The sequence below is a fragment of the Podarcis muralis genome, chromosome Z, assembly GCF_964188315.1.
Source record: "Podarcis muralis chromosome Z, rPodMur119.hap1.1, whole genome shotgun sequence".
Classification (NCBI taxonomy): Eukaryota; Metazoa; Chordata; class Lepidosauria; order Squamata; family Lacertidae; genus Podarcis; species Podarcis muralis.
Window position 1 is genome coordinate 4,412,552 of NC_135673.1, and position 14,149 is coordinate 4,426,700.

A 14,149-nucleotide genomic window follows, 5' to 3' on the forward strand; every position below is an offset into this window, starting at 1 on the left:
TGGGTAGGGCAAGGATGTTTGGATAATTTGTATGGATGAATAAGAATCAATTATGCTACTGTATAACCTGATACCTGCTATGGAGGTAGTGGTGGAGAATGTTATGTTATGAGGAATGTTATGTCAGCGGCGTAGCGTGGGTTGTCAGCACCCGGGGCAAGGCAAGTAATTTGCGCCCCCTAACCCGTGGATTTGCGCACCCTAACCCTACAAACCTATGCCTATGAATGATGGTCCCCCCCTCTCTCTCTTTCTCATATTCCAATTGATTCCCATTTCCGCCGATCGATCCCCGAAGCTCTCACCCAGCGAAATTTGTGCCTAATTACGCTTCGCCATCCCTAATCCTGCCGCTTCCACCGGGAAATCATGACGGTGCGTTTCTCCTCTCCAAACTTTCCCCGGCCCTTTGCCGGCCGGTGCAGCCCTTTTGGCTACGAGCTCCCCTCCTTCTCTGCCCGCTTCCGACCCCACCTCCCCGTCCAGCCTCCCTACCTCCTGAAAAAAGGCGCCGGCGCCGAGCAGGACACCCCCGCGGCCATCGGAGAGAGGCGGGGCCGAGGGAGGCAAGCCAATGGGCGAGGCAGGGGTAGGTGGCCACGGGGGCGGGCGCTGCCGCAGTCCTCGGGTGGGCAAGGTAGGAGCAGGCGGAAGCTGGCCGGCCGCTCTGACAATAGGGGCGGGCCGAGGGCACGACGGGGCTGGGCCCTCTGGACTCGCGCCCCCCCGGATGTTGCGCCCGGTGCGGCCGGCACCCCTGGCACCCCCCACGCTATGCCACTGTGTTATGTTATGGGTTTGTTATTACATATATATATATATCACAATAAAAACTATTTAATTGGAAAAGAAAGGTGGCAGACTGGTAGAGGGAAGATCTTAACTATGTAGAAAAAAAGGAGATCCAAGTCATGAAGAGGACGGTGACCAAGATGATCAAGGGTCTGGAAACCAAGCCTTATGAGGAACGGTTGAGGAAATTGGGTATGTTTAGCCTGGTAAAGAAGAGACTGAGCAGACATATGATAGCCATCTTCAAATATCTAACGCACTGTCACATGGTAGATGAAGGAAGCTTGCTTTCTCCTGCTCTGGAGGGTAGGACCCAAACCAAGGGCTTCAAGTTTCAAGAAAGGAGTTTGTGGACTCTCCTTCTTTGGAGGTTTTTAAGCAGAGGGATGCTTTAGTGGAGATCACTGCAGAGGGTTGGAAGAGAACATTGGTGTCCCTTCCAACTCTACAACTCTAAGAAGAGCATTGAAGGCAGGGCCCTGTCAGAACAAACCCCATTTATTCCCACCATAAACTCACCAGTGGGACCAGCTCTCCCTTCTCCATGATGGCCGACAGTTTCTTCCCCCTGTCTGAGCCAGAGCTGACCTCTGCTCTCAGGAGGTCGCCAGTGGATAGGTGGGTGTAACCATACTTCTGAACAATCCTCTCGCACTGTGTCCCCTTTCCTGAGCCAGGCCCGCCTGCAACACAACACAAGACATTTCCGCCACAGAGTCTAGGAAGAGAAATGGCTTAAGGGAGGGAGTGGCAGATCATGAAACCTTCTCAGGCAGTGGCGCCTGGTACCCACTGGGACGGATGAGGTGGAGGGAATGGCAGGTGCATCCAGAGCCAACGAAAGGCAGAACCAACTAATTATATACCCCCGTCCTCCTCCCTGCTTCTTTTTCCAATCCTAAGTTCAGTTTGCCACATGGCCACATCAGTTTGCAAAAAAAGAAAGAACCTCATGAAAATTCATCAGCATTGTGTGAATTTCTCCTCATAAACACATTTTTGTATGCAAATTTCAAAACAAACGCAATTTTGCAAAGCAATTCCCCCTAGCATAATTCAAATATCTACGCTACTTTCAGTTATATACACAATTTAATGGACACGCGCCCCCCCCACCCCGAGTGTATGTGCATTTTTGTAACACATTACTCGGCAGGAGAACTGCATTGCAAAACTTGGATAAGAATGAATTTTAAAGCTCTGCTGTGTTCTGTTTCGTGGTGCTGTTTCTGAAAGCGTGGGTCAGACAGGTTCACCTTTAAATGCAAACTCCCCTACCCCTACTCCAACTGTGACTGCCTACTGGGGAGAGGGAGGCTGAGGATCCCTGGAAGGAGGGAAGCCTAAGTAGCTGGCGGGGGGGGGGGGACGGGACACACCAGGAAACCTCTGCTTGCTTACTATGTTTTTACTCTTCCTTGGGATTTTAACATGCCCCAGATCAGGGGTCAGCAAACCTTTACAGCAGGGGGGTGGTCCACTGTCCCTCAGATCTTGTGTGGAGCAGGAGTATATATTTTTTTTGGGGGGGAGGAAATGAACGAATTCCTATGCCCCACAAATAACCCAGAGATACAAATTAAATAAAAGGACACATTCTACTCATGTAAAAACAAGCTGATTCCTGGACTGTCTGCAGGCCGGATTTAGAAGGCGATTGGGCCAGATCCGGCCCGCGGGCCTTAATTTGCCTACCCATGCCCCAGATCCTTCCTTAACATACCCCAGTCAACCCTTCAGTGGTAAGTTCCTCACTTTTATTAATGTTCCTGTTCCTGTTTGTTTGGAAATCTATGAGCTGGATGAGAGAGATCTATTTCTGCATCAGGCTGACCACCAACGTCTCCTATACTTACCAACTACAAAGATGATCTTGTGGTTTTTCAATTTTTCTGGGAGGGGAAAAGAAGGAACAAGACAACGTTAAGCTCTGAGAGGGAAGCACTTGTGGACATTTACCAGATGCCCGCCCAGGGAGAGATATTCAGCAGAAAGCAAGTGCTGATTCACACACACACACACACACACACACACACACACACACACATACGTGTGCTATTGCTGCTGCTCTCCACCCCAGCCCCTTGCCAAATGGAAGGCGTTCAGCCTCTGCTTTTGGGCAATGTGAACAGAAGCCAGCTTTCAAAGGATTTCAGACAAGCCCTAAGGCCGTCAGATGCAAAGATCGCTGCCTTCCCTCCCAAGATTACCTTTGCCAGCTTTAACTATGGGATCTTCCACACAGGAGCACTGGGCACCCATCTTCCCTCCAACACTGGTAGCTCCTTTTTGCTGCTTTGATTCCCGTCCTGTCCTTCCTCCTTGTTCCCGCCCCCCAGAAAGCCTCTCTTTTCCTGCTTAGTACATTTTTTGTCCATGAGCCTCTGGGCACCCTGCCCTCCACAGCTGGGGCTGGGCTGGGCTGGGCTTAGGCTGGGCTTTTTAGGGAGGCCTTGTGGCTCAGAGTCCAACACAGGTTGCCATGGAGACCGTTGCTAAGGGCCAGTAGATGCCAGAGCTCAATTGTTTCATGCAGCATCTGCAGGGGGCCAAGAATCCAATACGGGTGGAGGATTCCAGATGTGCTCCTTTTTGCAAACAGAGCCTGGATCCAGCCCAGGAGGACCCAGAGTCATCGAATCATAGAGTTATAGGATCATAGAGTTCGAAGGGACTTCATGCACTGCTCCATGTTAGTGTAAGATGATCTGTTGCTTTGAGCGCCTCTCCTCAGCACAATTCAAATTTGACTCTTGAGAGAAGCTGGAGGAATCTTGAACTGTTTTGAAAAATTTATCAGATGTATTCCAGTTACAGGAAGAGGAAGCAACTTGAGGTGAGGCAAAATAAAATCCAGAAATATGGGGAGAGGGTATTCTTTATAGTCTAAACTCCCAGTGGCACTAGCTGTGGGAAGCTTGATTTGTTTTGGGTAGAAGGAAACAGAACTTCTACAACAGAAACCAACCCAAGAAGGACCCGTTACATTCACAGCTCGCTAAAGTGCCCGTTACAGTGGACAGTCTTAAAATCTGAATATAATTTAAATCTAAAAATAAAACAATCTAATTGGAGGAGGCCGTCTCACTATGAATCTTTTTCAACTCCAATCTGCACTCAGAATCCAAGAGAGGCTCTTGCTAAAATTAGCAATAATGTAAGATGGTATGAGACTGAGCAAAGAAAGCTGGAGAAACTCCCCCTCAAGGACAGGTTTTGATGGTTAGGGGCTTGCGTGCTTGTTTGTTTTGTTGCATTTATATCCCTCCTTTCCTCCAAGGAGCTCCAGGTGGCATACAACGTTCTAATTTCATCTCACAACAACTTGGCAAGGTAGGATAGGTTGAGAGCAAGTGACTGGCCCAAGGCGACCCAGTGAGCGGGGATTTGAACCCAGGTCTCCCAGGTCCTAGTCATACCTGCTATACCACACTAGTAAGGGTGAGGCATGATAGAGCCATACAGAATTGCTCGTGGTGCAGAGCTTCTTCTCCCTCTCTCATAATGCAAGAACCCTGTGAAGTCAACTCAGTGAAGCTGAAAGGTGGGTGATACAGGGCTCCTTCCATCATTACAGAATTATAGAATCGTAGGGGTGGAAGGGAACACCAAGGGTCATCTAGTCCAACCCTCTGCAATGCAGGAGGCAGCATGCTTCTGAAAACCAGTTTTCTGGGGAACCAGAGCAAGAATAGGGCTTCCCAGGTGCATCTGGTTGTCCGCCGTGGAAAACAAGATGCTATTCTGATGTTCTAATTTTTATGCTGTCTTTCCTCCAAAGAACTCAGGGCTGTGTACACGGTTTTTCCTCTGTCCTCCTAGTGTATCCTCACAACAGCCCTGTGTGGTAGGTCCAGACTAAGAGAGAATGACTAGCCTCTGTGAGTTTTTTTGGCTCAGTGGGGATTTGAACTTGCGTCTCTGTAGCCCTAAAGCCCAGAATATCCACGATGTCACGCTGGATGTAGCTAATGCTATTTTTCCTAGAAAAAGAGGTGCCAGAACTCACCACGAACACCTCCCTTGTTCTCTTAGAATGGCAATGGTGCTCACTGAGAGGTGCCGGAACTGAGTTCCCCTGACTTGCTGCTGGAAAAAAAGCCCCTTTAAAAGGGTAACCTTGCCCGCAGACTGACCCCCAACTCCTTTTACTTAAAATGCATTGGTGCAGAGGATATTTTTTGCTCACATACACCCTTTTTAGGGCTGGAGCGGGAGGAGTGAGAACTCCTGAGCCCAGTCCTTTCGTAAGCCCCAGGCCTCAGATGCGAAGTAAGAATGAAAAAGAGTGCTTCAGGGCATGTAAAGTAAGAATTCTCTCTCACAGCTGAAGGACAATTTCATGACTGCACTTACCCAGCCATGGCATAATCAAGTAAATAAAATAAAAATACTTAACTAAAAGTAGAAATTGTAGAAAGATTTTGACTAATTTTTCTGAGTACTTGGGGTCAAAAGAAAGTAATTTAAAACAACTGATGTTGAGACATTTCATTCCAAAACTATTAGATTGAGCCAGACAGAGGATGATGACAGGGGGGTGTCCTGCCCCAACCCCAATAAATCCTGGTTATGCCCATGTACCCAGCTGTTAATTTCCACGTTACAAAAATGTGGAGTCATCAAGGTTCAGGAATCTGTTCTTTTTATCATCATCTGTTCATATTTTCTGTGCTTTTCTTAATAATAATAAAATGCATGTGGAATTGTGGGAATGGTATTATTTCTAGTCTGCAGGTCTTGCTGGCATCAACAGTGTCCAACCTGCTGCCTGACCTGGATGTACAAACCTGCCTCCATGCACAGAATTAAGTCTGGATTTGTGTTTTAGAAGCACAACACTGCAAGAGTGTTGGCATTTGGGGAACTAGGCCACAAATCCACAGCAGGATGGGATTTTGCATGTCCCTTGCTGGGCTTCAGCCAAATTTCAAACTACTGAAAGTTTAATTTGAATTTAATTTAATTTATTCCTTTACAGTGGTGCCCCGCAAGACGAATGCCTCGCAAGACGGAAAACCCGCTAGACGAAAGGGTTTTGCGTTTTTTAGTTGCTTCGCAAGACGATTTTCCCTATGGGCTTGCTTCGCAAGACTAAAATGTCTTGCGATTTTTTTTCGACCCCCCCCCCTTTTCTAAGCCGCTAAGCCGCTAATAGCCTTTTAGCCGCTAAGCCGCTAAGTCTTTAATAGCCGCTAAGCCGCTAAACCGCTGATAGTATTGCTTCGCAAGACGAAAAAACCGCTAGACGAAGAGACTCACGGAACGGATTCTTTTTGTCTTGCGAGGCACCACTGTATATGGCATCCTTCCTCCTGAAGGAACCTATGGCAGCAATAACAATATAATGAAGAACTTTCTAGAAACACTTAAGAAACAACCACATTCCCTCAAGCCAATGATTTCAGAGTACAGGAATTGTTTTATATTCCTTCTGGAATTCAGTAATGGTTTTTGTCAGGGTGCAGGCAGTTTCACCCCCATCTCTTGCATTTTAGGGCAGTGGTGGAGAACCTCAGACTCAGGGCAAATTGTGGCCCTCCGGGCTTCCTTATCTGGCCCTCAGAACTTCTCAGGCCACGTCCTTCACTGGCCCTACTTTTGCCTGCCTGGGATGTGTCCCAAATCTCTGATTGTGCCCATTCCCTGCCGGGACAGAAGTTAGAGAAGGGGGTGGGGTGGGGGAGTCTAGAAACTAGACTCTGGCCCCGCCCACTGTTTGCACGTGGCCCCTGGAAGGTTGCACTGGATGGGTGAAAACCTAACGACAGTGAAGGCAGCAGGGCTAAAAATAAAAAGGGTGTGTTTTGGAGCAGTCCACAGCTCAGGGCATCATCAGCAAGCAGCAGGGTGAGGTCTCCTTTAATTACAGCTTTCTAGAATTACAACTGCCTACTTGGGGACATGTGTGGCTTGGGGAAATCTTTTGATGTGCCTGAACCAGAGATGTTTATGTTCTGGTTTCCGTACTGCGGACCGACCTAAAATGCAGAAGGGGTGTTCCGAGGAAAGCCACGTTTGCAGCTAAGAAAGGCCAAGGTTGTCTGATTATCATGGTCTGTTGTAGATTATGGGCATGCTGATCCCCATGGGCCGGTCATTCCCAGTGCAGGATAGTGCCCCTTGGGACTAGTGGGGCGGAAGGCAGGGAAACCAACAGTAGGTGGTGCCAGAGCCAATGGCAGGCAGAGCCCACTAGTTCTAATTTTGCTCCGATCCTCCTCCCTGTTGAGATATACAAAGGAAACACTAATGGGGAAGAGGTCAGTGAGCGCCACCCCCTGGACCGGTTGCAAAAAGGAAGATGAGCAGCTGAGGACCAGCTGAGTTCAATGGGGCAGGGGCCTTCTTGTCCCAACGGACCACCCCCCGCTGACCCTACTCCTCCTCTAGCACAAGAGGAAGAAGTAAACAAGGCAATTTACCAGCCATGCTTTGCTTGCCCCTAATGAGCTAGGATTTACGAGCCAGTGGCAAACCATAGTTTTAAGGCATGCTAGCAGCACTGGGTTGTCAGGGAGGAGCAAACCTTGATGCTGAGTTTCGAAATTGTGGGAAGCCAAACTTAACTTTGGCTTCCTGTGTTGCTTCTCTGACATGTAGCAGAGGAAAAGCCACACTAGGTGTGGTTGGGCAGCCGAGACCAGCAACCAGCAGCCCTTGCTTATCATGACATGTGGACATGGCTGGTAGTGGCTGCAGCTCAGAACAGAGCAGCTGCTTTTCCTATGGAGGGTCCTCAGTACAATCTCCGTTTAAGGGGATCTCAGATGCAAAGGCCAGGAGAGAGCCTCTGCCCAAGAACGGATATCTACGGAGAAACTTTCAGACGTGTGAGCCTCCTTCTGAAGTGGCAAAGCCCAGACACAGGCTGACCACCTCAGGAAAACCAGTCAGGCCCACACTTTCTGGGCACAGGACAAGTGCAAGTCTGGGTGAGACACCGCTCTCCTCTTATCCCATGTGGTTTAGCCTTTGCCCTTCTGCTTTCCCTCAGGAAACCTGCTCCTTAGTGCTAAATCAAAGCAAATGTCAATCTGGAGAAAACCCGATAGACATTTGTTCCAGTTCTGTAGTAAAGATTGAGTTTTCCTGGGGGAAAGCGGAACTGTGGATGAGCCCTAAATTTGTGCAGTGAACTCACTTTTGTCAGCAAACCAGGTTCCCATTCATTCATTCATTCATTAAAAAACAGAGGCGGGCTAATACAGCCAATTGTATTTGAAGACATGACAAAAGCATCCAGAAACAATGTTACTCTCAGCCTACATGGTGCAGATCAGATGGCTGAGCTTGCAGAGACTAAGGCAGCGGTGGAGCAATCTGGCAGGCACAGACACCCCCAAGGCTGGTTGTAAGAAAGAAGGCAGGCAGGCAGGCAGGTGGAGGCTGGCCGAGGGCAAGCTGAGATGAGTAGGGTGATGCCCCTTTCGCCTCGATGCACCAGCCTCCACTGACTCTCCACTGCCTTGCAGCTAGAGCAACGCTGCAAGGCACGCGCCTATTGGCAAGATGGAATACAGTGTATTTGGACTGTCAAAATGTGTCCCAACACTATTCAAATGACATGTAAGGCCAATCAGAAGGCATGAGAGTCGACCCCAGGTTTGAGGGGATCCCACGGCAAAGGGACCCCTGGGGGGGGCACCAGGGCTGGCTGGCTTATGGGGGGCAGAGTGCGGTAGCAGTGCAGTCCAAAATGCCACCATTGGATTCCTGACAGTGCCTCTGATGTAACATCGCAACGGGATGTTGTGCAAAATTTGCATCACAGCTCTTGGTCACCCGTGCTGTTTGCCGGTACCATGAAAGATGGGGTGGGCAGAACAGGTGTTGATGGGCTCCACTGCAGATGAAGCTGAGTCAGGCCAAAGGGGTCTCATGTAGTCCAACATCCTGTTCTTACAGGGCCCATCCAGATCCCCCTTGTGGGAAGCATTCAAGCAGCAACTCAAGTGCAATAGCATCCTCTCCACTTGTGATTCCCAGAAATTGGTGTTCAGAAGCTTCTTGCCTCCAACAGTGGATGGAGAAAAAAGCTACCATGGCTAGTTGCCATTGCTAGCCTTATCCTCCATGAATTGCTCTAACCCCATCCGAGTTTTGCAGCCATGCTACATCATAGTTCATGCGCTGCTTCCTTCTGTTTGTCCTGAAGAGCCCAACATTCAACTTCACTGGTTGGCCCTGAGTCCTAGCATTGTGAGAAAGCGAGAGAGAAACTTCCTCTCCCTCTCCACACTATGCAGAATCTTATGCACCTCTATCACGCCTCTCTTGCCTCAATCAAGCTGCAGTCCTCCTTCCTCAGTTGTTCTTCTTACTCTCCTCTCAAACCCCTTTCTAAAACCAAGTTGGTGGACATAACGTCTTGTAGCTGGACAGAGAGGGAGGTTGGATAAGAAGACCTGAAGGATAATAATAGAGCCCACTGGATCAGGCCTGTACCCCACCTAGTTCGGCACCCTACTATCAGAGTGGCCAACAATGGGAAGTCCCCAAAAAAGGACCTGAACACAAGAGCACTCTCCTCCGCAGTTGCAATTGCCAGCAACTGGTATTCAGAGACCTAAACTCAGAGACCTATCCCTCAATTCCAGTTTGTGTGGGCTGGTCTGTGAATTGGGCCCAAAGAGCAATAAGGCAGACCAAGTCAGGGAAAGAGTAAGAGGATTCACTTACCAGCTGCCATCCTGAAAAATTCTGGGACAAAGAGTTCTTCTGCCTGGAATTAAAAAATTAAAATTAAAAAAGACAACAACAACAGAGGGCTCAGTTAGGCTGAAGGCTGCAGAGCTTGGCAAAGGCCACCCCAAAAGCACTTGGTTGAGATCCTTGAGGAAGCTTCAGTCTCCTCTTTCGCAACTGAGAGGAGCAAAATTTCAGTCAGCTCCCAGCTCGGCCTAGTCTGCAAAACATCAAGATGCTGCTGCTTAAGACCTTTTCCCTTACTGAGCAACTTCCTTCACTCTTTCTCTGTTCTCCTGCAAGATAAATGGAGGGGAGGGAGGGAGAGAAGAAAGTACCACATCAACAGCATAGGTGGTTGGGCAGGGGAACCCTTTTCATCCCAAGGGCCACATTTCTTTCTAGGCAACCTTTCAGGGGCCATGTGCCAGTGGTTGGCAAGGCCAGAGGCAAAATGGGCAGAGCAATTGATATCAATTTTACTTTTGCACATAGGTTGGATTCTGCACCCATCCATGCCTCCCTCCCTGTCCTCCTTCCAGAGGCATGACTGGAGTACAAAGACACCTTCCAGTCAGGCATGTCTGCCCTCAACACTAAGCAGGGCCAGTGAGAGGTGTGGCTGGCAGACAGGGGATGCGATCTGGAAGAGTTACGAGGGCCAGAAGTGAGGCCTGAAGGACCACATTCATCCTTTGGGCCTGAGGTTCCTCACCCCTGTGGTGGGTGAAGAAGCTGTCCTATTACAGATTGCCTGCACAAACACACTCATGGGACTTGGTGCATCAACCCAAACAACCATTTGCTGGCTCTGCTTCAGATGAGAGGCCAGAGCTGGAGAAGATGGTTGATGCCCCAGAGGTTCTTCTTGTAACCCACAGCATTTCTCTCCAGCTGTTGGTGGACTACAACCCCCATCATCATTACTTAGCAGGACCAGTGGTCAGGGATGATGGGAGTTGTGGTTCAACAGCTGGAGACCCAAGTTTGAGAAACACTGCTCCGACACTTGCCGTCTTCCACCCCACCAAAGATCCAGGACTAGAGATCCTAGCCTGGGACATGTGCAGACTTCCTGCCTCAGAGGAGCAAACCCAAAGCGGCATGTCTCCAACGACGGTGTCCAGCTTTGCAAGGCAAACAGGCAAGACACCCACCGGTCTGGTTGCAGCTTCTGAGAGAACACAACAGCCCTACACAAACATATCTAGGAGAAGCAGGGAAGGGGAAACGGTTGCACCACAATGGGGATTGCAGATGCCTTAGGATGGAGTTCCCGTGGCAACAATTACCTGGCGGCGGTGCTGCTACCGTCAGTCGCCAGGAGACGGAGAGCAAAGCAAAGCCAGCCAGACAGAGTAGATAAAGGCAGACATTCAGATCCACAGGTGGAAAGCAGAAAGAGACAGAAAGCAAGGCGACACAAGAAAGGAGCAGGGAACATTTTGTTCCGCAGTTGGTGAGAGTTGGAGCATAACAACATCTGGAGGGCCACGGGTTAGCTGCCCCTGGAGTAGAACATGCTGGGCTGGGTGGACAGATAGTTTGACCTGCTGTGAAGCAGTTTCCCAGGTAACTGGTATCAGGTTCAAACCCTTAGCATCTTTATTTAATAGGCTCTGAGGTTGAGGGAGTAGGAAAGACCAAAGCCGAAGAAAGGTGTGGGGAACTTGTGGCTCTCCAGCCATTGTTGGGCTCTGAACTCCCATGAGCCCTGGGCAACATGGCAGGGATGATGGGGGCTATAGTCTGACACCAGAAGGAGCACAGGGTCCTCACTCCTGGTAATACCATGGAGAGTGGCTGCCAATCAAGTCCTAACCTCTAAAACAGCATGTGCATAAACAGGGATGGGGACTTGTCGCTGGACCACAACTCCATCTCTGACCATTGGCCATGTTGGATAGGGTTGATTAACTTTGTAGTCCAAAAAAATCTTTGGAGGGCATGGGGGGCGGTTTTGTTGTTGTTTTGGGTGTGTGTGTGTATTGGACTTAAGACCTGGACAGACTCTGTTCCAAATCCCCATGAAGCTCACTGGAAGACTTTGCCTCAATTGTCACCCCCCAGCCTACCCTACCCTACAAGGCTACTGTAACATAGCTGTCAACCTTCCCCTTTTCTTGCTAGGAATCCTATTCAGAATAAGGGAATTTCCCTTAAAAAAATGGGAAACGTTGACAGCTATGTACTGTAATGACAAAATAAAAATAAAAACGTGTGTGGTGGGGGCTGCTCTGAGCTCTTTGGAGAAAAAGCTGGGATCCGTTACTGTGGTGTCTCTTAACCTGCAGCCTTGCTGTGGTTGCCTTGGAGAGCAGCTGCAATTGCTTCATATTTAATGGAGGGAGGACAGCTTGGATTACACCACAAGCTCAAGGCCCCAGGACCATGAATGCCTCCCCTCCAACAGATGAAAATAGAGACACATACCACAAAGCACTGCCAAAAACCTCCCCTGCTCCCACACCAGCAGTGTTGAATCCTTTTTTGGCGCATGGCAGGGGCAGGATGCTCAGGGCCAACAGAACCCCCTGCACTAGGCCAACCCTCGCCGCCAACGCTTCTGGGCACAGGTGCATGGGGGCCAGAGGGCGCACGGAGCCCATGTACCAGCTCAGCCCTGGCCACCGGAGCCAAATGGGACTGCACTGCGCCTCTGCCCATCCCTGCATGGAGGAGGATGCCCAGTCAGTGTGGCCCTGGACAGGCAAATCCCCACCTCCAACACTGGCCAGGCGGCCATTCAGCAAGGGGGCCAGCGATGCGAAGGCCATGCCAGCCAGGCCAGGCTCTGGGGTCACAGGACGGAACAGGGATAATTGTGGGGGGGTACCTGGCTCATGCCCCCTAAAAATCATGCACCCAGAGCTACACCCCCCCCATGCTACGTCCCTGCCCCCACATTTTTGTTCTTTTTTAATTGAGAAACTTTCTGGTGCAAAAGTATAAACAGAAAACAGCTCAGCAGCAAAACAGCATTGCATTTCCCCCTCTTTTGTTACAAAGGGTAGATCACACCGCAAGGGTGCTGGGAACTATAACTCTGTGAGGGGAAAACTACTGTCCCCATGATTCTTTGGGGCAGTCATGGGCTTTAAATGTGCTCTGCATGTGGTTAAAATATGTGGTTTGCATCTGCCCTTTTGAAGACAGCGAGAGAATACCCTTTCCCAATTCCTTTCTGCTGACATCAAGAACCGCAAATTATAATGCTGGCTCCACAAGTCCGAACCTAGACATTAACCCCAACAATTTCTATTTGTGGTCTTTGCCCACTGTCACTATTTTGAGGAGGGGGGAGCTCATTGTATTCTATCCGCCCTCCCCCGCATGGAATAAGAAATAACAATACAGCCTAATACATTTCCGGTTTGGTTAGCCCCTTTGATCACACATTTTTGATAGGGAAGCTTTTCTGCTGCATTCCAAAGCTCACTGCACCAACAATCTATGGGAAATGGCACACAGCACTTGGCTGCAACCAGCAAGCTCTTTTGACCCCACGTGTGTGTTGTCTTCCTAAAACATGAAGGAGCATCTCCACCCCCATCATTCTGCCTGGACACTGAGGTCCAGCGCCGAGGCCCTTCTGGCGGTTCCGTCGCTGCGAGAAGCCAAGTTACAGGGAACCAGGCAGAGGGCCTTCTTGGTAGTGGCGCCTGCCCTGTGGAACGCCCTCCCACCAGATGTCAAAGAGAAAAACAACTACCAGACTTTTAGAAGACACCTGAAGGCAGCCCTGTTTAGGGAAGCTTTTAATGTTTAATAGACTATTGTATTTTAATATTCTGTTGGAAGCCGCCCAGAGTGGCTGGGGAAACTCAGCCAGATTGGCGGGGTATAAATAATAAACTATTATTATTATTATTATTAAAAGCAAATATTTGTTTTGCACTTCTCACCATCATTTGCCTATTTGCAAGGGTTACTTCATTTGGCCCATGAGGCCATTTCTCCCAAGCCACTCTCACCTGCCCTATAACTGGCATCATACATGACATCAGGGGTAGTAGGTAGGGCAGGTAAATATGCAGTTTGAAAGTAATTACCTGGGGACTTAGGCCTCACCCAACTTCCTTTTGTGCTGTGTTTCTAAGCACACGTCTGTGCTGTAAAGCACTGCGTCAGAGTGCTCCCCCGCCCCACGGCGCTTTCCCCATGGAAACCCATTCTTTACCGTTGAACAGGAACAAGCAGCAATCCACAGAAAATCCAAATTGTCACTTGTTCCGATTCACTGTTAAAGAGCAGGTTTTCATGGAGGAAATGCAAGGGAAAAGAAGAAGAGCTCATGGACACAGTGCTTGACAGTGTGGACCTGTGCCCAGAAAGGAGGAAAGCTAAGTGTAGACAAGCCTTTAACAGCATTCCTGATTGTTCCTTAGCATGCTGTATTTGTCACTTTTTAAAATTTGGTGCTGGGATTGGTTCCATTCAGGAGCTCCTGAATGGAGTTTCCCAGTGGAGTTCATCCCTGCCTAAAATGCAGTTCACGGTTGGTGGCAATGAGCTGATCGCCACTGACGGCACACTCCTTTTCTGCTCCACCCCACACAATTCACTGTTTTAATGTCTATATTCAGAGCACAAGAAAAGCCTTCTGAATCAAGTCCAGGGCCTGCTACTCAAACACCCTGTTCCCAAAGTGGCCAACCAGATGCTACAA

General features: G+C 49.3%; 1 protein-coding gene across 3 annotated transcripts in view; it reads right to left on the reverse strand.

Annotated features, from left to right (window-relative positions):
- The window catches only part of AK1 (adenylate kinase 1), a 57,864-nt gene that overhangs the window by 15,620 nt on the left and 28,095 nt on the right, over positions 1-14,149 (reverse strand). For 2 of the 3 annotated variants that reach the window (XM_028714678.2, XM_028714682.2), the window contains 3 exons: positions 9,475-9,517; positions 2,649-2,684; positions 1,312-1,475 (listed from right to left, as the gene is read on the reverse strand). In XM_028714678.2, coding sequence (XP_028570511.1) covers positions 1,312-1,475; positions 2,649-2,684; positions 9,475-9,517 — 243 coding nt within the window. Of the gene's footprint in view, positions 1-1,311; positions 1,476-2,648; positions 2,685-3,002; positions 3,139-9,474; positions 9,518-14,149 lie in introns of those variants that run through there. The other variant, XM_028714681.2, reaches the window with a different exon arrangement.